General features: G+C 38.6%; 1 protein-coding gene across 1 annotated transcript in view; it reads right to left on the bottom strand.

Moving 5' to 3' along the window:
- LOC103024154 (A disintegrin and metalloproteinase with thrombospondin motifs 16) overlaps window positions 1-20,955 on the bottom strand; it is an 86,265-nt gene extending 65,310 nt beyond the window's left edge. Inside the window, exons 1-3 of the mRNA XM_007254528.4 lie at window positions 20,599-20,955; window positions 20,360-20,483; window positions 15,648-15,982 (exon numbers count right to left, since the gene is read on the bottom strand). Of these exons, the coding sequence (XP_007254590.3) occupies window positions 15,648-15,982; window positions 20,360-20,483; window positions 20,599-20,688 (549 nt within the window). The 5' untranslated portion in view covers window positions 20,689-20,955. The remainder of the gene's footprint in view (window positions 1-15,647; window positions 15,983-20,359; window positions 20,484-20,598) is intronic.
- Between the last annotated feature and the right edge of the window lie 2,663 nt (window positions 20,956-23,618).

The raw sequence follows: 23,618 nt of genomic DNA, 5'->3' as shown, positions 1-23,618 counted from the left end.
TTAAACTGAAATATGCATTGAAGAACAACAACATACTACATTATTAGGACTTTTCTGTTAGAAGAAAATCTCCCTATAGACGAAGCTCTAAAAACTAGCATTGATGGATGAACAGCCTTATTTAAAGTTGCTGAGTAGTCTGTGTATATTTTGCATTGTTTATAAACAGCAGGATGAAATCATCCTTTTTGGCTCTGGGTCTGTTTCAGTTCCCAAGAACTCTGAACACCCCTAGCTGGGGGGCAGGCGAGGTCAGAGGCAGAACTCCACTGACCCCTGTCTTCCACTCTCTGACCGTTTCTGTACTCATGACAGCGCTTTGCTGAGTTAAACAAGTCCTCTGAATTTAATGTGGGTCCAATTATAATTTTTTATTATCAACCGCAGAGCATTAACACTCACAATGGCCTGTAAAATACACTTCTATTTAGAACAAAGGAAATCTGGGACTGAGTCAAAGCAATTTCAAACACTTCTTAATCATATGATGACTTCAAAAAGCTCTTACAGCAGGGGGTGAGCAGTGTGTGTGTGTGTGTATGTGGGGGAAAAACAAGCAAGCCACGTAGACAAGCACAAAGCTTTCTGTGAGTGTGTGGTCTAAGTTCCAGCCACAACAGCAGAGTGTGTGGTGTGTGTGTGAGAGAGAAAGAGAAAGAGAGATTGTTCATGTTAAGTATGCATGCATATTTATATCTGCGTGGGTATGTTATTTTTATTCATTTTGGCTGACTGAGATTCACTCAGTCACCACTGACATTTCATTATTGGAACAGAGCCATTTTGCAAAACTGTACTCCACATTTCCACATACACTATATTGACAAAAGTATTGGAACACCTGCTCGTTTAATTTTTTTTCTCAAGGGTTTAAAAAAATGAGTTGATCCTGCTTTTGTTGGAACTGTCTCTACTGTCGATGGAAGACTTTTTACTTGATTTTGGAGCATCGCTGTGAGGGTTTGGTTGCGACAAGAGTGTAAATGTGGTCCAGAATGATCCCTATTCTACCTCATCCCCAACCAGCCATCCTCAACTCATCCTAAAGCTACGTTCACATTACCAGGCTGAAGTGACTCAAATCAGATGTTTTGCTCAATGTGGTTCAGATCAGATTTTTTCATTATTGTGTGAACGTACCAAATTCATTTTTTTTTCAAATCAGATTTGAGTCACTTTCATCATTTTTGAGTCACTTTCATCATTCTAAATTTGGTTCTAAATCCGATACGTATCAGATCTATGGACATGCGACATGAATGTGAACGGTCAAATCGGAATTCATGCGTCTTTTTGCTTTCACGCATGCACTACACACACGAAGCTACGAGTCGTCTCTCAAATAGTCTTTTTTTTTTGTTGTTTGTTAAAAAGGCAATGTTTATACACATACACATGTTTCAGGAGCAAATTTACACACACATACAGGTCACTTACATTTATGAATGTTAACCGTCGGGATAGCCAAATCCGATCTGAGCAGAAAAACAAATTTGAGCAATGTGGCTTGTAATGTGAACGTGCTTTATAGCATCCTATTCTATTGGCAATACTTTTCTGCAAAGACTAGCCCAGCTGTATGCATGCACTTGCAAATTTTGTCAGAAATTAGGGAAATTTAAAGTAGGTAAATGTATTCATTAGAGGAGAGGTCCAGAAACATTTATCATACACTGACATGCCAAAAGTCAAGAGAGAACTAGAACTAGTATTCCATTTCTCATTAAGTCTAAAGAATGCTGCATTGAATGTGGATGTGGTTCGCACTAGTCAGACGGCGCGGGTCACAATTATTACCACCCTGTCCACTGTGGGTGATAATGCCTTCTACAATCAGATTTGCCCACTTAACTCTGGAAACGGAATGTCCCATCCATCTGGCACTAAGGTAACACTTCAAGATCAATTTACATACGGCTTTTCCATTCTGCTGCATGTCAGTGTATATTAAATATTACTGAAAAACATGACTGCATCATTAATCCACTCAGTCAGTCCGAAGGATATGTTTGGCTGGCTCAGTCAGTGTGAGTTAATCATTTATCCATTGCTTGCCACATTAGATCACAACCATTAAACTTAATTTCAGGTCCTTGGCAGGACATTCATGCTGCTCCAGTTGATGATTTTATAGGGCTGAAAAAAAGGCAACCAGCATTAATAGTAAAATTTATGGCGACACACGCAAATAGCTTATCAAAGGGAAACCTCCACAAAGAACAAATCAAACAATTTCAAGACTTATCTTGCAGACTTGACCACAGTCATTTAGCCACCTGCTAACTTTGATTTCATTATCAGATTTAACCAGATTAATAAAGAAATGTGCACAGTAATGTGCAAAAATGACTAAAGAGAAAGGGTCAAACATTCAGGCCTGTTCTACAAAACAGACAGATATTCCCAGTCCCACATCGCAGTCCTATTTCTACAAGTTGGGTTGCCAGGTATGGAACACATATGCTACCCAACCATAAACGCCTCTGTATCTATCAAAATGTTTCATGACCATGAACATGAAGTAAAAGATGAGATTTTAGAAATACTGGCAATGTATTTAATGCAGGAAAAACGTTCGAAGCCCAGAAGGACTACAAGACAGATAACGCACTGGCTAATCTTATTGTATTTAAAGGGTCCTACATCTTGGAGCAGACTTTGAAGTTAAGAAATGCAGCCCACCTAGGGTGCAGCCTACATTTGGGACTTAACTGCTGTTCCTTTAAAGCTTGCAATCATCAAGCTTAGTTAGTAGGGTTGGGAATTACAGAGCATCTCACCATATGATATTGTCAATAGTTAGTTACATTCAATAACGATGATATCATGATACTGTGATTCGGTGATACACTGGAGTTTAGAACGACTCTATTCCTATAAAAAAATATTGATATTTGTATCAATGTATCAAAATATTACTATTTTGTCCCACCCCTAATTGCTAGCAACAAAAGCATCAAAAACACAAAAGGAACGTTGGGTAGAAGGGCTATAAGAAATAGGTTCAATACCGGGCGATGGGTGAGTAAAAGTGAGTGGTATTTATAGTCCAGAATCCAGGTTTGTGTGATTAGAAGGAGGATGAATTGGAACGCCAACGTTCGGAGTATAAGGTGTGATTGTTTCATGGGAAGTGGAGTCTTTAACTGGAGCAATTTAGTCTGTGGCAGGCAAACAAACAATGACAGGACTGACAGGTAACGTGGCGGGATACTGAACAAATTCTGCTAAAGGAACATTACGTCATATTTTTGCTTTTTCCTTTAAAGAACGATTTTGATGACTGGACCACAGTCAATGAGCCACCTGCTAACTTTGATATCATTAACAGGTTTAAGCAGATTAATAAAGAATGTTGCGCGGGGAGTGCACATGATCAGCAAAAAAGACCCAAGAGAGAGAGAGAAAGGGTCAAACATCCATGCTTTTGATCTTCTACAAAACGGCCAGAACTTCAAAGCGGTCCAATTATCTGATTGGTCAGGCCCAAAACCACCAAAGCCCTTGAACCACGCTCTTTTCCTACCGGTGCAGATTAGGTGGGCACTCTAAAGAAGCACCGCTAAAGAGTGCTGAGCCTTCTGGACCATAGCTGAGGCAGAGGCAGAAGCAGAAGCGTGACTGGCAGCTCCACGTGATTGGGGCCAGGCGCTGTCCCCGGGCCCTGAGTCTGGGCGGGTCTGAGAGTCCTTGTCAAACCTAATCCTATCAAAGCCAATTTTGTGGAACTTCACTTTTATGTCATGGCCTTTTTTGTCTTGCTGTGTATCAAGAATTACATCTGGTCCAAGTTTTTGTCAATAGTGACCCATTGCAGCCTTTGCTTAGAGAAAGATCTTAGTGATGCAATGTAGGCGGAGAGTGAGTAAACAGGCAGAGACTCTGTGCAGTATAGAACAACATGTAGGACAGCAATGAACTCAATGTAATTATAGCAATGTTTTTTTCAATGTTGTCTGTATACAACAGACAGGTTTTACCAATAGTGGAATATTGAACCAGCCACATGTTGAAGCATATATTTTTTTAATATACTCCACAGACTGTAATTAGGAGAATAGCTTCTACTCTGTACTGCACTATGTAACTCTGGTTAAAATGGTTAATTAGGCAGGAAAATGCTGCAAGAGAACTATGAAACGTAAAGCGTAATTAAAAGTAATAGTACTGTAAAATTCGTCCACATGCCTCTTTCACTTTCAGTTATGGTTCTGTATTGCTCAGCTTGTCCAGAAATGCATGTGTAAAGTGTGTCCTTACGAATTGCGCTTCCTGTCTATGGGAGGACGGCAGGAGCAAAAAATTGAGATTCTCACATACTGCTGCTTTTAGCATATTAAACTATTGAATTTTAGTTTAAACATTTTTAGGCCACTATAGTTTTTTTTAATAACTGGATCAAATGACTAATTAGTTAAATAGAGAATTACCCACATTAGGATTAAGCTAGCTGTCTGTATCCTTAGTTAACAAGTAGACTAAATGAACTAACCAATGGTCTAAGGTCTGAATGGACTGGATGGACATGAAAGTGAGGCCTCAACACAATACTATTCAACTCAACCCATTTTTGGAAAAAATCAGCCCTGCAATCGATCCAAACCACTAGTTTTACAGCTCATATCTGTTCTGTAACTGACATAACAATTTAAGCCCACTGTATAATTTTTTCTAAACAGTATGTCAAATTGTTTATAGTCACCCCTACAAATGTTAGACAAATAAAGATATACCCTGAATGGTTAGTTTTAGGCTTAGGGTTTGAAAGGTTAGCCTTGAATTACTATAAAACATTGAATTGACTTCTGTGTGTCTGATGTCTTTTTATCAGCCAGATGAAAACGCTGAGGTTTGGCAATGGAATGCGAAGCTTTGCAGGATCCCTGGAACTCGTAATTGGGGGCACTGCAAAAGAGACTGAGAGTCTGATGACCCAAATGCACTATGGTTTTCTGTAAGCAAGTTCAGCGTGGCTATTCCAAACACTGACCTGTTGTTTACTATGCAGCGCTGGTGTTGTTCTCTTTTACAGTAAAACCGCAAATTGTGGATGACTTTTGTTTGAATTCTTTGCCCCTGATCTTTTGGCCTTTCCAGCAAGTGGGTCTCTTTTCTGTGAACTTTGTAACTGAAAGACATAACATTTAAAACTCTTCAGGGGTTTACGGTCGTATATCCATAGGCTCTTATGTTCTCTTGTGAAAGATAACCAATGACTCACACTGTAAATCTGTCTTGAAGGTAGATGTTATGACAGCTGCATTAACCCGATCAGACCTGCAGTCCGAGGTCAAAAATTCTTCAGACCATCACTTCTACATGCTTTTAGTGAGTGAGATACAGTTTCCTTGCTAAACTAGAGATCTTGTGTAAACCATTAAGGTCAGTTCTGTATCATCGCAAATATTTCAGTTTGAAACTGTGGAGAATCCACTTAAAACACTTTGAGGAACCTTCAAGAAAAGTTTTTTTAAGAAAAATGTGAAGGTTCCATGAAGCACCTTAAGAGGTACTTCCATAGTTTTAAATTGTAGAACTGCAAAAAAAGGTTTTCCAAGGAACTTTTACTGTTAACAGGGTGCCGTGTAATATTTTCAGTCTTTGCTCTGTATTTCTGAAGAGAAGTCAGTTTTGATTCCCTTTTTATGGTGATACATAAAATAATGCTTTGGAATTAAGACAAGCTTTTCAGTTTTGTGGCTCTAGTTGTCTGGACTAATATTTTCTATTCCACAATATGGGAGTGTCTATAGAATGTCAGGCCTCATTCACTGTTATACTAAATCTGGGCTTGAGAAATGCTGTAATGAATGAGTTTCTGGAACTTTATTAATGTAATTGCTTCACCTTTTAAACCCAGACAATGATGTCTCCCTTGCCACTCCTTATAATTTTATAATTATATCCATAATTACATCACTCATTGACAAAAATAAATAATGCACCAATGAAAAGTTGTTATGTGTGTGAATGTCATGATGATATATTTAAGTTAGTACAGGATTAGGGCAAAAGGATACGTTTAGTAGAAAATCTGTACAAATGTAAGGTTTTATTAATTTAATGGGCCGCCTCTTGCTTGCATTCTAGATGGGCTACAGTTGTGCGAGGAGAAATACAGGTTCCATATGGCATTCTGTGGCACACTTGCCAAGAGATGTTGCAACTGGGCCTGTAGATCATGCACACTCATAGGTTGTCAAATGCTCCATGACTGGCTGACAGAAGGCATCAATGACAGGTTATTTGTCAAAAAGAACATTGTGATTTTCTAAGCTCAAGTCCAATGATATGCCCCAATCAAATTCTATCATCTGAGCAAAACGTCTTTAAGTGCATCGGGAGGCATGTCTATCAGTCAATGATTTCTCACCAAGAGGTACACTACCCAAAACCAGCTTCTGGGAGTCTTTTGTTATAGAACAGCAGGAAAAGCACTTTAATGTCCTCTTGTCTTTGAGTGTAGCATCTAATGATCACTCAGAAACTGCAGTTCTAATTCCTGTCCTAAGATAATCAGCATAGTTAGCCAAGGACAAAAAAACTTTCTAAGAGTTTCTAAGAGGACTGTTTTTTTTTTATTGTCAAGTCGATTGCCTTGAAGGCAACAGCACTTGTACAACAGCACAGTTTTTAGCCCACTTTCCACCACTGGTAGTTACCCTCCACAAATCAGCATTTCCTTTCAGCAGTTCCTTGGCGGCCTTACCCAAAAACAAATGTCTGTAGATCATCAAATTACATGCCAAGAGCTAGGAGGTGTAAATAGCAGTTGTAAAAACTGCAACGATCATTTGAAGTGCCTTCTAGCAGTATGGGGCAGATCCAGACATGACCTAGCGAACACAGTCAGCGAATCAAGCAGATATTGGGATTTTTTTGTATTTAAATGAAGCTCTGCAAACCAGAAGCTACAAAAGCCTCTTGGATTAAAATCTCACATATGAACTTTAATATAACAGTGGTCAATGTAAGAATCCTCATTTCTCTCTTGTTGCAAAAAACATGCCACTTAGTGCATAGTGCTCACTCAGTGAAAGTACAAATAGTACTATGGATTCAGACCCGTAATAATAAAGCAAAGGGAAACCTATGGGAAACACCTTCCTCTTCTCACTAAAGTTTGGCGAGTGTGGAGTAATTCAATCCAGGTCATAAAAAGATATCACAGACACTTGGCTATTTAAAAAAGAGATGATGATGTTTCTGTTTTAACTGCATTACATCACACTTTTATTTCTATGATATAACACATGCACTTCAAATACTGGCTGAGTCCAGTCAGACTAAATTAAGCAATAAAGTACAAAAGTATTGGGACACCAGTTTATTCCCTGTTTTTAATTTCTGAATTAACAAGGTATTAAAGAAGAGTTTATCCTGCTTTTAGGAGTAACATGTAGCTACTATTCAAGGAAAGATGTCTATTAGATTTTGATGAATTGCTGTGAGAATTTAATTTGGTCAATTTAAGACTATTTAATGCCACTGAACCTTTGTTAACATAATAACAAAAATAATAATAATAATAAGTCTGTCTGATGATTTGCCCAAACCTTTGCTCAAATACACAAATAAATACAGTGTTTAGCAAAACTTGTTGAGGTCATTTCCATATATTGTATGATAAATCAATATTTATCGATGTAATTATAGTGACGGGCCTACAACAGATCACAAAAGTATCGAAAGTCCTATTTTAATGGCAACACTTTGTACATTGCACACCTGTAACACTACTTGCTGATTGAATTAGAAATTTTAAATAGAAATTGTGTCCACAAACATTTGTTAAACAGTGTACCCTCTACCAGATTTAATAATGAATCTGTCTCTCTAAAGTTATCCTCTCTAAAGTTATCTCTCTAGAGTTTAACCTTAGCTCTAGAGTTAATCTATGCAAATGAAACTGAATTTAGAACTGAAGTGAAAGTGAGAACAGAGCAATTCAATACAGGCAATGAAAAGGGAAGCTAGCTACAGTATGCTGTTTATGAGAGATGATGATGGGGTTGCTTCTTTTTAGCATTACATCACTTGAGCTGCTGACGGCTGCTTATTTCTTGCTATGATGAAATTGTAGTGAGTGGTGAAGCCAGTCTGATGAAAGGAACTGTAACTTCCACCAAATTTGGTGGCCATCCCAAAACACTGCTAAGAGTAAAGCTAGAATAAACATTGACACTCTACACACTATTATGCCCAGATAGCAGAGCATGAAACATTATATACAATGCAAAATTCTAATGTTGTGTACATGCCCTAATTGCATGCCTTTTTTTTCACCTATCATGGGTGTTGTCTTCTGCAAACGTGGTCTCCATAAAAAGTATGGGGAGGCCTTTACAATAGAGTAAGCACAGAGCATGGGTGCACAATTCCATACATGCAAGTAGATTTGGTAGTTGCCCTAATCAAACACACCTGATTGAACTCATCAGTTAATTACCAGACTGGTAATTGCTCAAGTTAATTGCTCAAGACTGGTCCTCCAAGCCTGGAGTTGTGCACACCACACATAGAGATCGCCACTCACTATCACGACTATAAGGCAGTGTTAAAAGGTTTATGTAAGTTGCTATGTTCTGGTTCTTAATAGCCCACTGCCTTACTGCCAGCAGTTAGTCGTCACCTGACTGCTACTCCAGCTTTGCTTTCATTTGCTTTCTCATACTTTATTGATTTTTCTCTATTTAAATCATGCTATACAGGTTTTAATAGCATAGCATGCCTTTGAGTTGATCATAAATATGTTATTCCATAATTCAATCAACCCATTCAGGTCACAACCACATATTTAGTTTTGTAAATTATATTAATGTATATTTTTTGGATGCAGGCTTATTTTTTTCTTGTTATTTGAGGATCTATTGGGACTGTGCAGTATGTTTTCAAAGCTCCGTCCCATAAATGAAGCATGCCAACTGACACGCGCTTCTGGAAAATCCCTGGGAAGAGGTGAAACCAGCCCGTTTCAGACTCTGAGGCAGAGGGAACACCTCTCACATAAAAAAGGAAGACAATGATTTGTGGGTGGCTGGCATGTGTTATTCTTTTAAGTTGTAGTTTTATTAAAGAAATCTGGAGAAAATCTAATTTGCAAAATATACCCTGAAGGCACATAATTTAAACTGGGTTTGCCATTTAGCCAGTGCTCGGTGCATTGAATTGCATGGAAGCTAAGGCAGCAGACTAATGTAACTAAGAAGGTTAAGTTTAATTAATGCTTATACACTGACATGCCACAGGACAGAAACTAGCATCGTATCCCATGATTTTTGCAATATCCCGTGGCAACTAAAACTCTGCAATGACCTGTGGAAAATACATGTGGGAAAGCTTGTATTTTCTCATGCTGGTCACAACCATTCTATCCCACTGCACTGTCCACTGGTGGTGATAATGCTAATGCTACATCCTTTGATGTATTTTAGTCCAAATGGTGCATCAAAAAGGTGTCAAAAGCTTATAGTAAAACCTTCAGAAAAACCAAGATTCTAAAGAAGAACTATGTATTAATATACACTTTGGGCCCAATGGTACACCCTGCACAAGGCGTGTTGCGATGCTCGTTGCTATCTTATACCTCATCAACAGTTTATTTTTACACCTTGTACCCACAACATTAAAATACCGGTGCGTGATCCAGTTCTTGGTGCAGGGTTAACTGTTGATTTTAGTCAGGGTTTAACCGGATCAGTCGCGCAAGTCTTTTTTCCACCGCCAAGATAGAAATAAGCCAGAAATTTACCTGAACACACAATTTCCAGACCACCATACCAGTTAGCGTTAATATATTCCTAAAGTCTAAAGCTATTTTAAGGACACGTGCGCAAGGCGTGAAAAATGACTGTTGAAGGGGTGTACAATGGCAACACGCCACGCCACACACCTTGTACAGGGTGTACGATAGGGCACTGAAATGAAACAATCATTTGCAAAAGACACCAAATTTACAACATATTATTCCATTAAGAGAGACAACACTGATAGTTATATCTAGATTACAGTGGCATCAGCTATTCTGAATTTAAATTCCATCTGAAATGCAGGCTTTGTGACCAAAGCTCAGCATGTTTCTTACCATCCTTCCCAAACCTCAGTACAGACAGCCTGAAACCTGAGTGTACGCGACATAAGATTACATCATAACTGAACACTTCCTGCAATTTGCTGGCCACAATTGGGCAAGTCCTTGTTAAAACCGCAAAACTGTGCTCTGTAGCGCCATAGTCTTTCCCTCCATCATGGAGCATTTCCTTCATGACCCTCCTGTGTTTTCTCCAGTCGTGTCCACGCCGAAATTCCTGTACTAATGATGCCGAAGGTGCTTAGAACTCTCTCTTGACCAGACTCAACTATTGCCCATAATATTTAACTGTTTTTATGCTTCTCTCTCAATCCCCATTATGGAGCGGGGAAGAATAGGATTCAGTTACCATTCAATGGTGGATTTTCCAGGCTTGACTAAAGTTCACAGGTGACATCATTCACAGTTAGCCTAGTGTTAGTGATGGAGAAGCTATGCAGACACTTCAGAGGGGAATTTGTTCCTGGTTAAGTTTATGCTCTGGAACTCTTTTGAGCCAGCCTGACAATAAAGCAATGATGCTCCTGATTGACATACCCAGTGAGCCACGTCTAAACATTGTGTTTGATAGATGTCCTACTATCTATCAAACTATACTGTGGTCAACACTTTAGCTATGTTCAGATTGCCCACCAAAATCTGTGACTTTTGCATATTTAGAAATAAGTATGAAATTTGGATTTGTACAGATCTGAGACTTAGTACATAAAATGGATTTCAAAGTGTTTGCTAGGACACTCACAACTCACTATTAAAAATATAACTACATCACATTCCACAGTGACTGAAGTGTGGGGACCCTACAACAAGGCAACACAATAACTGATGCCTCCGTCTTCTTCATAGAAACCCATGAAGATGGTTGGACATCAAGGTTTGTGATGTCAAGAATCCGATCATATCGGATCATATCGCTTACAAATCACAGTGTTTTTTGAGAAACAAATATGATTTGCCTGCAGACTGAACACAGCCTTAGTCCTTAAGTGCACAATTCCAAATGCACCCACTTAAAGTGACTGGCTTCGCAGCTGCCACAAGAACCCTTTTGTAAGACACTCACCGGCAAAACGGCAAAGGCTTATGAAGCCAGTCACCCTCTCCTTGTTCTGCAGACCCCAGTCCAAGCTCTTATTTTTTATGACAAACTCCCTACTGTCATCAAACCCACGCCAGCTTCACCAAGACCCTGCCAAGCTCCCTTGCAGTCATTCGGATCAAATTTATGCGCAGACTTTAAAACATGGCACAACTTGACACTGCGCTTGGCCCTTGAAGAGAAGGAGTTAACAGACGAAAGTGCGTGGCTGAGCTCCTAATCACCTCCAGCTGAAGACGGTGACGGCGCTCCGCTGCCAGATCTAAGTTAGTCACAGACTCATCAAACCAACAGCAACAGTGTGACAGTCATTCACAACAGTTATCTACTGCTGATCTGAATCACCCAGGTTTTCATTTCTGACTGAAAAACAGCACCCCCCCATCATCACCCATCAGGAGACAGAAGAAGTGCCAGTGATGCGTGCATGAAGTCGGATTCTTAGTAAATTGGTCTGCTGTAAGTGATTTTAAAGTGGGGATCTGTGTCAGCGCTAGGAAAAACCCTTCAAGGGCTGCAACAAGTTCATTTTCAGTCTGTCTGATTCATGGGTGATGTGTCTTTCTTTCAAGCCTTACTGTGACAAATGGTAAGGTCTGACAAGCTTACAAATTTTTCTGATTCACATTTTATTTCCTGGCAAAGTCTAGTGATATTACTTTTGTGGAACCATTAATGTACATTACACAATTGTTGAAATGTAATGTCATAATTATTTAATTAATAAGAGAGTTAATTACACAATGACTTAAAAATGTCTGCCATGATGTCAAATTTACAAACCAGTCTGAACAAAGACCAGAGGCCCGTAAACTGCTGTGTGAAAAGTGTGCACATGTGATGATTAAAAGCGTAGACTCCAAAATCAGACCAAAAAAGGTATGCAATGAAACATCTGGCCAATACTAATATAAGCCCTCCCAAAATTAGCTTTTAGCCTATCACAGATCCCAGTTTACTCTGACCAAGTTTCACATAACAACAATGTAACTCCAGAATTTCCATAACCAGAAGTGTTTGGAGGTGATGTGCTGCTCTCCAGTATCAACAACACCATTTAGACCATTCTAACAAACTAACAAAAACAACAGCAGTTGAGTTCCAGTTAACAAGAGCCTCCTGTATAACAAGCCGTATAAATGAACATGGAAATTATTTTCTACAATTACAGCAGATACAAACCATTGACTGTATATACTGCATGATTTACAAAAAACATACTTTCTGTATCAGTCTATAGGTATTGCATACTGTCTGTACATTATGTCCAGTTATTGATTGGAACATTAAGCCAAGAGAAAAACTCTTCAATCTGTGCTCAACATTCTGTGTCTAATATTGATTTGCTAAAAATTATACATATCTTGTGATTATTGTGTAGTTGTGTATAGGCCTATCACAATAATTGCAATATCGATTTATCGTACAGTAAATGAACATGACCTCACTCCGTGAACTAAAGTAGGTGAAGGAACATATATACAAATTCCCAAAATTCCCAAAATGTTATGACAGAACAACCTTCTAGCTAATTAAACATAAATTTGATAAATTATGAATACAAATTAATTATTATTATTATAAATTAAATGTAAATTACCACAATCATTTTAATATAAAAAGACTATAGCAAGCTTTAATTGTTGCTGGTAACTGGCCTGGCCAAAAAGAAACAGCATTCAGCTATGCTATAAACTGCAAACCAACAGAAACAGTGGTGAATACGTAGTATGTGCTGGCTCAGAGGATCCAGGAGACTAGGCAAGAGCTACAAATAACCCTCCTTCTATTGGTCTGATTTGTGATATGCTTACTTAAAATGCTAAGTGCTGGTTAAACATGATGGCTTTGGATGAAACTGTGCCACAGGCTCATGTTTGGTTTTTCAAGAGCATACAGAAATAACAATGTTATATAACATTACGGAAGACAGGCAAAGCTGTAAGAATGATAGGAAATCCTTGGAGCAGGCCTGCATGCGCTGTACCTCTCCCTGCTGGGTTTTTAATCATCTCCTCCACCGTGAGCTCCATCCAAAACAAATTAAGAACTGCAAAAAAGAGCTTAATAAACTCTTAATTATACAAACATGATAAACATTTCTTGTCAGGGACTAGGAGGGACACTCGAAACCATCTCTCAGACTATAAATGGAGCCTCTGTTTTTCCAGTAAGAAACTCTGCCATTCCCTGACCCAAATTTATGTGGGCTAGTGAGTCACTGGTTTAAAGGGATTTTTCTCTGCAGGCAGACAGATTTCTCTGATCTACAGGGGAGAATAAAGATCAGCCTGGAGTCATGAGAATCCAAGCTCCAGCGGCTGACTGGGAACCGTGTGCGGAGGACCCGATGAGCCACAAGACCCAGTGGACCAAACCGCTGTCTGATAGGGGGAAAGGGGAAAGTTTTCCTGGGACCACATTGCCACTATTTAAATTTGTTTTGCTTTTATGTTCTCCAATTTTGGTCCTTTAAATCCCAGTGTGCGCCTCATATTGGAATTGGAATTCGGCTCAGTATGATGCCAAGCCCAACAACACACTTTCATATAGCAGCATATAACATTTTTATATCTTGATATACTGTGAGACCCATACTGCACATTCTCCCTTCATTCCCAGGCACATCAAAAATAGACAAAACTACAAGACTGCAAGACTTGGGTTGGTACCATTGTTATAAAACATGCAAAATATTATTTTCCCCCATTTTTACAAATAGCAAAGCATATTACTGCATGCAGTATCAGGAATTACATAAGAAAGTATGTGTCGGGTTTTAAGGATAAGTCAGATGCTCACAGATGGAAAAATAACAAGATGTAAGTTGGTTTAATGACAGAGTTGGCAGATAACACAGCAGGGTCTAATCAGTACAGGAGTAACATGGGCTAGGCTTAGCGAGAATCGTTATAGTAAACAATCAACGCAGAGATAAAAGAGAGTAAACCAGGAAGCAAACAGACATAAAAACACTCAGTACGCAACGACAAGATGTGTTGGCAATACTTTGCAATGAATGAAAGAAACAAATTACTTTTTATAAGGAAACGCAGGTGAACATGATCAGTAGTCAGGTGACTGTAAACATGGGGACTGCTGTGTTTGATATTACTTAATAACTCACTGTGGTTTGAGACAAGTGTAGGCCTCCATGACTTGCTAGCTATTATAGCCTTGTAGCTCCAATGTACAATTAAAAAAGCAAACATTGAACACTAAACAGCTTGAATTATGGATTTATGATTAGGGTAAGGGGGAATTTTTTTTTTACCAAAAAGTGCTTGTTTCTTTGCCTGAATTGTTTCTTTGCCTGAGAATTCCCACTCTCCCAAGAACAGGGCAGATCCCCTGGAGGGCATGGGTCTGAATGGATAAGGACTCTGCCAGGGGTCTGAGTGGGCATCTAGTCGAGCATGAGAGCTGGAGAGATGTAAAATTTGTCCTTTCAACAAAAAGACCACTGAACCAGAACACAATGTACCACTATAGCTGCTCATGTACAATATTTAAAACAGCTGCTGCCACAACTCTTTTTATGTATTATTAAATGGCCACAACTATTTAACCAGATGTAATTATCGGTAATAACACAAATTAATTTAAGCAAGGAACTATTTGTACATAAATAAACAGTATTCATTAATTTGAACGTTTGTAATGTTTCGTGATCTGTTTCTCAGGCAGAGTTCTAAGCTGTGACTAAGTGACTGGGAGTGACACAGACCTGTATAAACCCCCCCAGCAACAAAGCTGTCCTACACTAATACCACTCACACTACCAACAAAGTGGTCAAAGAGTGAAAGCATAAGGTAGTGGTTTCTAATACAGCTCTGCAAAAAAATAATAGACCAGATCAGTTTCTGAATCAGTTTCTCTGATTTTGCTATTTATTGGTATTCCATATAAACATATTGTCATTTAGAGCATTTATTTGTAGAAATTGAAAAATGGCTGAAAAAGCAAAGCTTTCAAAGAATGCAAAGAAAACAATTTCATATTTATAAAGTTTTAAGAGTTAAGAAATCAATATTTGGTGGAATAACCCTGGTTTTCAATCACAGTTTTCATGCATCTTGGCATGTTCTCCTCCACCAGTCTTACACACTGCTTTTGGACCAATTTATGCCCCTCCTAGTGCAAAAATTCAAGAAGTGGTTTGATGGCTTGTGATCATCCATATTGCTCTTGATTTTATTCGAGGTTTTAAATTTGGTAAAATCTAGGAAAAACATCGTCACTAAGTGGTCTCTAATTTATTTCAGAGCTGTATATTGACATGACAAAATTCGAGGGATACAGTATGCAAACTGATCATTAAGTGTTATGCCAGAGGATGACCTGGGAATGCAAGTCCCATTACTTTTGGCATGTCAATGTAAAGTGTGTAAGAGTGTACTGTGTCATGCACTGGACAAACAAAAAAACAGTAACTGTTTACTTCATAATCTACTCACCATCCCTGCACATGTTGACAATGCCACAGAAGAGTTGGCCATTGACCTGAGTGACCCTTGGTAGAAGCAAAAATCATCTTTTGCCAATGGCTGGAGACTCCTGGTGCCATTTCTCCCAAGAATTTGGACTGTAAATCCAGAGGCAACCAGACTACTGGAGGGAAGCAGCTCCAGGTGGAAATTCTGGCCCAGTCCATGAAGCCTAAAATGAGCGGTGGCGGTTAGGTCAGTCCCCTGGCCATCCAACGAGCGTCTCCTGCGATGATGGTGAGCCACAGCATGGGATATGTACTGGCCTTTATGGTCCACCTCATATGGAGCCACAATTTCATACTCTACAAAGAAAGCGAATAGTGAAGAGAGAATGTGTATTGATTATAGAGTATGTAAATGACATATTCAATCCTACACTATCACACATTTACTGTCAACAATACTGCACAAATAACATGACATACTGGACTAGTATCGTGTCCTATGACTTTTGTCATGTTCCATGGAAGACACTGTGGGTTGAGGAATGGTAAATAAACCCACTATCATACCCAACGAGATAACACCTCACAACCTCATAACAAAGTCATCTCCTGAGGTAACAATTTGTGATCAATACATACTGCCACCTAAGTATGTGATTTATGGTATGTTGCTGTATTATATTGAAACAATTATTTGTGCTCTAATCTATAACATAATCTAATCTGTTTAGTGAATAATGTAACTATTTCTCTGAAATGAGCTGGATGTTTTAAGCTGAAATCATAAATATGACAACATAAGTGTTTACTAAATTAGCAGACATCAGTCACAGGCAGTAGCCAGTACATACACAGCATAATTACGATTCAAAACAGCATGTAAAATTAAATGACTGTTTCATCCTCCTCAGAGAGCAGAACGATGTCTAGCTTTGGCCAATAATGATGCAGAACCAAAAATCAACATTTCAGTGTGTTCCCCCACACCCTCCTGCAGGTTTACAAAGTTCATTCAGAAATCGTAATTTAATTTACACGGCTGACTGCACAGTTTGATCTGTATCGTGCATGTGTAGAAAACCATGTGTAGTTCTCATAAGAATAACACACAGGAACACTGGATGCAGAAGCCAAGAAAGTAGAGTACACGTTCTGGTTCATCAGTCCACAAATTAGGTACAGTTGAAATGTATTGACCCTTCAGCTGTGCAGCTGTAAGGTGGTCTGCTAAACTCAACTAGAAGCACTTTAACAAACAGAACACAGTGTTCATTGGTGTAAAACTTACTCACACATATGCATTCACATACACACTATTGCACATTGCTGTATTTGTGTTATACCTAATCCAACTACAGTCACAAGTCTTCTCCCTTTTTCTATCCTCACTCTCTCTCTCAACCACATACGTGAACCATACAGTTCCCTAGACCAATATTGTTAGGCAGCACACAGCAATTTAGAGCCTTTGATGGAGAGCTTCTTGAAGTGTCTGTCTTTGTTCACAGTTGAGTGCATGCCAATCTACAGGCTGTGTGTGTTCCTGTTTGTGGGTCTGTGTGTGTGTGTGAGAGAGAGAGAGAGAGAGAGAGAGAGAGAGAGAGAGAGAGAGAGAGAGAGAGAGAGAGAAAGAGAGAGAGAGAGAGGAGGAGAGAAATTCCCAACAGATTAAAATATTTTTTCCTTAAAGAACATTATTAAGGCGCACACTCTCAATGACCTAACAAGGTCTCTTTGAGGTAGGGGGCAAGGGTGCCTTTTGTGAGTTTTCTATATGTCATTCTGCACCTTTTGCTTCAGTTTATGTGTCAAAAGAGAAAACATATCGAAATGGTTGGTCTAATATTAAAATATAAAAGCCTAACAATGCCAGAATCTCCAGTTCATTACCAGGTCTGCTGTATGCATTGTATCATACTTGACAGTGCATGGTTGTGATGAGAAAAAGAGGAGAAATCATATAAAGTGACTTATTTTGACTTTGACTAAAAAAAATGTACTGGTTGCCATCATCACATTACTTTTATATGTATTTGTATATCTATGGATTTCTATATCCTACAGAACAAATTTCATTCCAAAACCTGGGAACACATTTACCATTTCTATTACAGAGGAGGGCCGATTTAGTGTTAGGAGTCTTGCCCAAGGACTCTTATTGCTGTAACACAGCATAGTCACCCAGACCTGGAATTGAACCCTCTTCTTCCACATGGCAGGCGGTGGTGTTATCCACTGCACAACACCAATCACATACATTGTGAATTCATTTATTGGTAATACTCACTGCCTTGAAAGGCAGATTCTACAACTATATTTTACAGAACGTTTATTTAATATAAATAAAATTTTAAGTACACAGCATCTCAACAGGTGTCCTCTGTACTTGTGTTCTTGAGGTGACTGTTAAAAATGTCCTGCACATGAAGATAGTTACGGACTTTTAATTTGTAGCTGTTGATGATACACAAAGGATTCCTTAATGTTTCCACAATGTTTTAGAAAGTCTGACTTCACTGCTATGTGTTAGTAGTTTTACAAGAACAGGAAACAAAAACAAAAAAACAAACAAACAAAACATGAAATAAACCTAGTTTTGTAAAACAAAACTAATAAATGCTTCAGTATCTAGCATTAGCTATAGCCACAGCTCAATAGCGAACCTTTTTTTAATCGCCCTTGTTTTTCTCCCTCTTTTCATTGGCGGCTGTGTTTGAAACATAAGAAATATTGACTGTTTCAAAGAGCATTCATGTTTGAATTAAAGTATATTAATATAGCCTTCTGGTTTTTTGGGCTAAAATGCTAAACGGTAACTAGTTAACTGTGGGCTAAAATGCTTAACGGTAACTAGTTAACTGTGGGCTAAAATGCTAAATGCTAACTAGTTAACTGTGGGCTAAAATGCTAAACGCTAACTAGTTAATTGTGGGCTAAAATGCTAAACGCTAACTAGCTAGCTGTGGGCTAAAATGCTAAACGGTAACTAGTTAACTGTGGGCTAAAATGCTAAACGCTAACTAGTTAACTGTGGGCTAAAATGCTAAACGCTAACTAGTTAATTGTGGGCTAAAATGCTAAACGCTAACTAGTTAACTGTGGGCTAAAATGCTAAACGTAACTAGTTAACTGTGGGATAAAATGCTAAACGCTAACTAGTTAACTGTGGGATAAAATGCTAAACGCTAACTAGTTAACTGTGGGATAAAATGCTAAATGCTAACTAGTTAACTGTGGGCTAAAATGCTAAACGCTAACTAGTTAATTGTGGGCCAAAATGCTAAACGCTAACTAGTTAACTGTGGGCTAAAATGCTAAACGCTAACTAGTTAATTGTGGGCTAAAATGCTAAACGCTAACTAGTTAACTGTGGGCTAAAATGCTAAACGCTAACTAGTTAACTGTGGGCTAAAATGCTAAACACTAACTAGTTAATTGTGGGCTAAAATGCTAAACGCTAACTAGTTAATTGTGGGCAAAAATGCTAAACGCTAACTAGTTAACTGTGGGCTAAAATGCTAAACGCTAACTAGTTAACGTTAACTGTGGGCTAAAATGCTAAACGCTAACTAGTTAACTGTGGGCTAAAATGCTAAACGCTAACTAGTTAACTGTGGGCTAAAATGCTAAACGCTAACTAGTTAATTGTGGGCTAAAATGCTAAACGCTAACTAGTTAACTGTGGGATAAAATGCTAAACGCTAACTAGTTAACTGTGGGATAAAATGCTAAACGCTAACTAGTTAATTGTGGGCTAAAATGCTAACTAGTTAATTGTGGGCAAAAATGCTATACGCTAACTAGTTAACTGTGGGCTAAAATGCTAAACGCTAACTAGTTAATTGTGGGCTAAAATGCTAAACGCTAACTAGTTAATTGTGGGCTAACTAGTTAACTGTGGGCTAAAATGCTAAACGCTAACTAGTTAACTGTGGGCTAAAATGCTAAACGGTAACTAGTTAACTGTGGGGCTAAAATTCTAAACGGTAACTAGTTAACTGTGGGCTAAAATGCTAAACGCTAAGTAGTTAACTGTGGGCTAAAATGCTAAACGGTAACTAGTTAACTGTGGGCTAAAATGCTAAACGCTAACAAGTTAATTGTGGGCTAAAATGCTAAACGCTAACTAGCTAGCAGTGGGCAGGAGGGCGTAAAGTCAGCAGTTGTTGCATTTTTAAACACAGCCACTTTTCTTTAACTAGCTTGAGAAAAGTCAGTAGCTTTGTATAGTTGGCTTTTGATTTGCATACAAAAACCTTTAGGTTATCATTATTTAAGTTACACCTTGGGCAGCAAGGCAACATTTATTGCGTTTCAGACACAAAGAAAACTTTTTTATATAATAATGTAACTTAAGTTACTTAACTGTTACACAGGTACTTGAGCAGGGTTTTAAAGATCTGGTGGTCAAATTTAATCTTTAAAATACAGTAATGAGACTTTTATCAGGTAGACTGCTCTACTGTATCCAGCAGCATCAGCTTTTTCTCACGCTGCTTTGGCTGTTGCGCCCCCTGCTGGCCCCAGTCCTCACTGCTACAGCCCTCCACCCCAGTGTCTGATCCAAATCCAGCATTTAACACTCTAACACTGCCTGCAGACCTGGCACGCTCTGAAACCCGAGAGAGGACGGATTTTCCTGTCTAATTATAACAGGGCGAGTTTGCTGTTGCACAGTTAAGCTGTGGTGGTGCTGCTGTCCGTCAGACCCGAGTCTTAATCAGGAACTCTTACCTGTGTTGGAAGGTAAACGGAGGGACTCCAGTAGTGAGGATGCAGCAGCAGCAGCAGCAGCAGCAGTTGTCTTATCATCTCCACGATGAGCTGTGTGTGGCTGTGTCGAGCTCAGCTGTGTGCTCTATAGGGTTTAAATAGAAATACATTCATTTTATTCACATCTATAATGTGTATAAGGACTGTGATGGGAGAGCATCAGTGGTAACTCAAGTCAATTAAGCCTTTTTCTTTCTTACCTTATGGAATCCCAGACTGAAAATAAAAGCCAGTGCTATGAAGGTCCGTGTATAAATCCTCATATTAAGCAGAAAGTGCATGTAAGCCATGTCCCCAGCAAAGCGCCTTTCTCCAGACGCGCTCCTGACCGCAGTGAATGACAGCAGTGTCCTTCCTGCAGCTCCTTCAGCTCATCTTCACTCTCTCATCACTTAATCATCACAAACCCCGCGCACACTCCAGACTCCTGAATCCATCCCTCAGCATGCCCAAACACAGTGGAGGAGAGTAAAGAGAGCTCGAGCTCCGCAGAGCGCATGTTTCTGCCTCCTCTCCTCAGTTTCCACACAGCGTGCACTAATGCCATGTTCACTGCGCTGCGGACAGTGCAACTTTTCACCCCCCCCCCCTCCCCCCGCCATACACGCACACACCCTTTCGTACCGCCCCCTTCCGCCCCAACAGCCAATCACGAGCTACACCTGAGAGAGACAAGGGGAAAAAGCAGAGGAAAGGTTTGTGAACAGTAGACAGTAGTTTCATTGGTTCTGAGTGGAGTATGTTAGCATTTATATATATAGCACTGAAAATAAAAGGGACCACTTAAAAATTATGAGTTTCTTTGATTTTACCAAATTGAAAACTTCTGGAATATAATCAAGAGGAAGATGGATGATCAAAAACCATCAAATCAAGCAGAACTGCTTGAATGTTTGCCCCAGGAGTGGCATAAAGTTATCCAAAAGCAGTGTGTAAGACTGGTAGAGGAGAACATGCCAAGATGCATGAAACCAGGGTTATTCTACCAAATATTGTTTTCTAAACTCTTAAAACTAAATATGAATATAAACAAGTTTTTTTCTTGCATTCCTTGCATTATTTCAGCAATTTCTCATTTTCTGCAAATAAATGCTCTAAATGGCAATATTTTTATTTGGAATTTGGGAGAAATGTTGTTCGTAGTTTGTAGAATAAAACAACAATGTTTATTTTACTCAAACATATACCTAATAGCAAAATCAAAGAAAGTGAAACACTCCACATTCACTCTACATAAAATAAAACAACAACAGATCATTAAATTATTATGGAGAAGATTCAGCATGATGCTTGATGGAAGATGCCCAGTCTTAATTTGATTCATTTCATTGCACTCAAATCACTTATGTGTAATTAATAAAGTTGTTAAGTATGTATTACTTAATCCAGCATCTTCACATAGTTGTGTTTAACCACTTGGCACAACATTTATAGATATGTTTTTTTAAGTGAATTATCAGTGCAGCGTAACTGATGAACAGACTGAAGGGAATTAGATATTTATAAAGGGATTAGGGATGCACCAAATATTTGGCAAATCCGCAAAAAAAAAGGCACAGTGGTGGACTTGTGGGCAGTTTGATGGGTAGGTGGTGAAAAATTAAAAAAGGCACTTAATGCATGATACGGAGCCTGTTCATCCTTGAGGTAAAAACATAAACCGTAAACTGGTTTTAAAACCCACATGATATTGTTGTCAATAATGGCACAAAGTAAAAAAGAATAGGAATAGTAAAGTAAACATAAGAATAGGAATGCATTTTTTTTTACTTTTTGCCATTATTGACAACAATATCATGTGGATTTTAAAACCAAATACAGTTTATCACAGAGTTGATCCACTTTTTACATTAGAGGATTATCTAACCAGATGCTTTGTCATAATAATTTTACCAGTAGGAGAAGCCTATTTAGTTCTGCATCCAGTTTTCTCTACTGGAAAGGACATCTTTTGGGTTACTGTCTAGTAGGGGTGGCATAGAAGACACTTCATAATGAAACTCTTTTCTCCTGGAATGTCAGAAAGGATTTTAGCAAAAATGTTAAATTTCAGTGCATCACTAAACAAAATAAACTAAAGCTCTACCTACTGATCTACATTCACATATACACTTCATTTGACACAATCTTCGTCATAGTTCACTTGGCATGAGCTCATCACTTGCCCTTTTACAAGCAGTCATGGTGAATCAGCCTCTGTTAGACAGGAACAATCGAGGTCCCCATCACCACCGACGGGGGTTTCCATAGTGGCCATGGTGAATGTGGAGAGATGGATTTTGGGCTTTCATTACGGAACTGAGAAGGGTTTAGGGCTCCATCGTAAACTCTCACTGCATTGCCCGGAAGGAGGCAGTGCATAAATGCTTCCTGCGCTGTAATCCTGGCATGTAATGCAGTGAGACTGAGACCAATTCCATCATAACGCCATGCTTAGTGGAAAACACTGTAACTACAGTAACTACATCAACTTAACGCTCCGGAATGACAAAGTACTGATGTCAGTAAAACAGTGGCTCATTTAATTCACTTGCACTTGCTGTATTCTTTGGAACAATGCCATAGAAGGACCACTTTTTGTTTCCTTAAAAATGCTTTCAATGAATTGTTGCAAATTCTTAGAAGAACTGTTTTTGTGATATAAGAAAGTGAGAGTGTGAGTCTGAAGAACAAGCGAGGAACACTTTCTACGACCATGTAAGTATTAAGGTGCAATCAATAACAATATCTTGAATAATAACTTAAATTCTGTGTCTGCAGCATAGTTGTAAATTTCATACAAACACTAAGTGAGAATACATTTTTCAAGATTTACTCTGAATTAACACATTATTACAAATAGGGGGGAATGTAATGTTTAAAATAACTGTAACATTTTGTACATTTTATATACTTTACTTATACAGTTTACAGATATTTTGAATATTTGTAGATTTTTATAAAATATGTCAGGGTTTTTAAATGTGTCCAATAATTCCCTGACGTTTTGTCATCTTGGGATAACTCTTTTACTTTAAGAAAGTAATCTTTGACAACAGTGACATCACAACTTTTACCTTGCTTTAATTTCCAGGGACGGAAGAGACTTGCTGCATGTTGTGCAATTAATAATATTAATTTAATTCTTAAAGGTAGTTTTTAAATCGGATCTCTGGCAGGGAGGAGTGGGATTCTTTGAGTTCTAGAGCTGTAAAATTTTCTGTGGGGGAGGCAGTTAGGC

Source organism: Astyanax mexicanus, chromosome 6 (assembly GCF_023375975.1).
Source record: "Astyanax mexicanus isolate ESR-SI-001 chromosome 6, AstMex3_surface, whole genome shotgun sequence".
Classification (NCBI taxonomy): domain Eukaryota; kingdom Metazoa; phylum Chordata; class Actinopteri; order Characiformes; family Acestrorhamphidae; genus Astyanax; species Astyanax mexicanus.
Note: the sequence above shows the minus strand (reverse complement) of the source record. Positions and strands in the feature narration are given on the sequence as shown.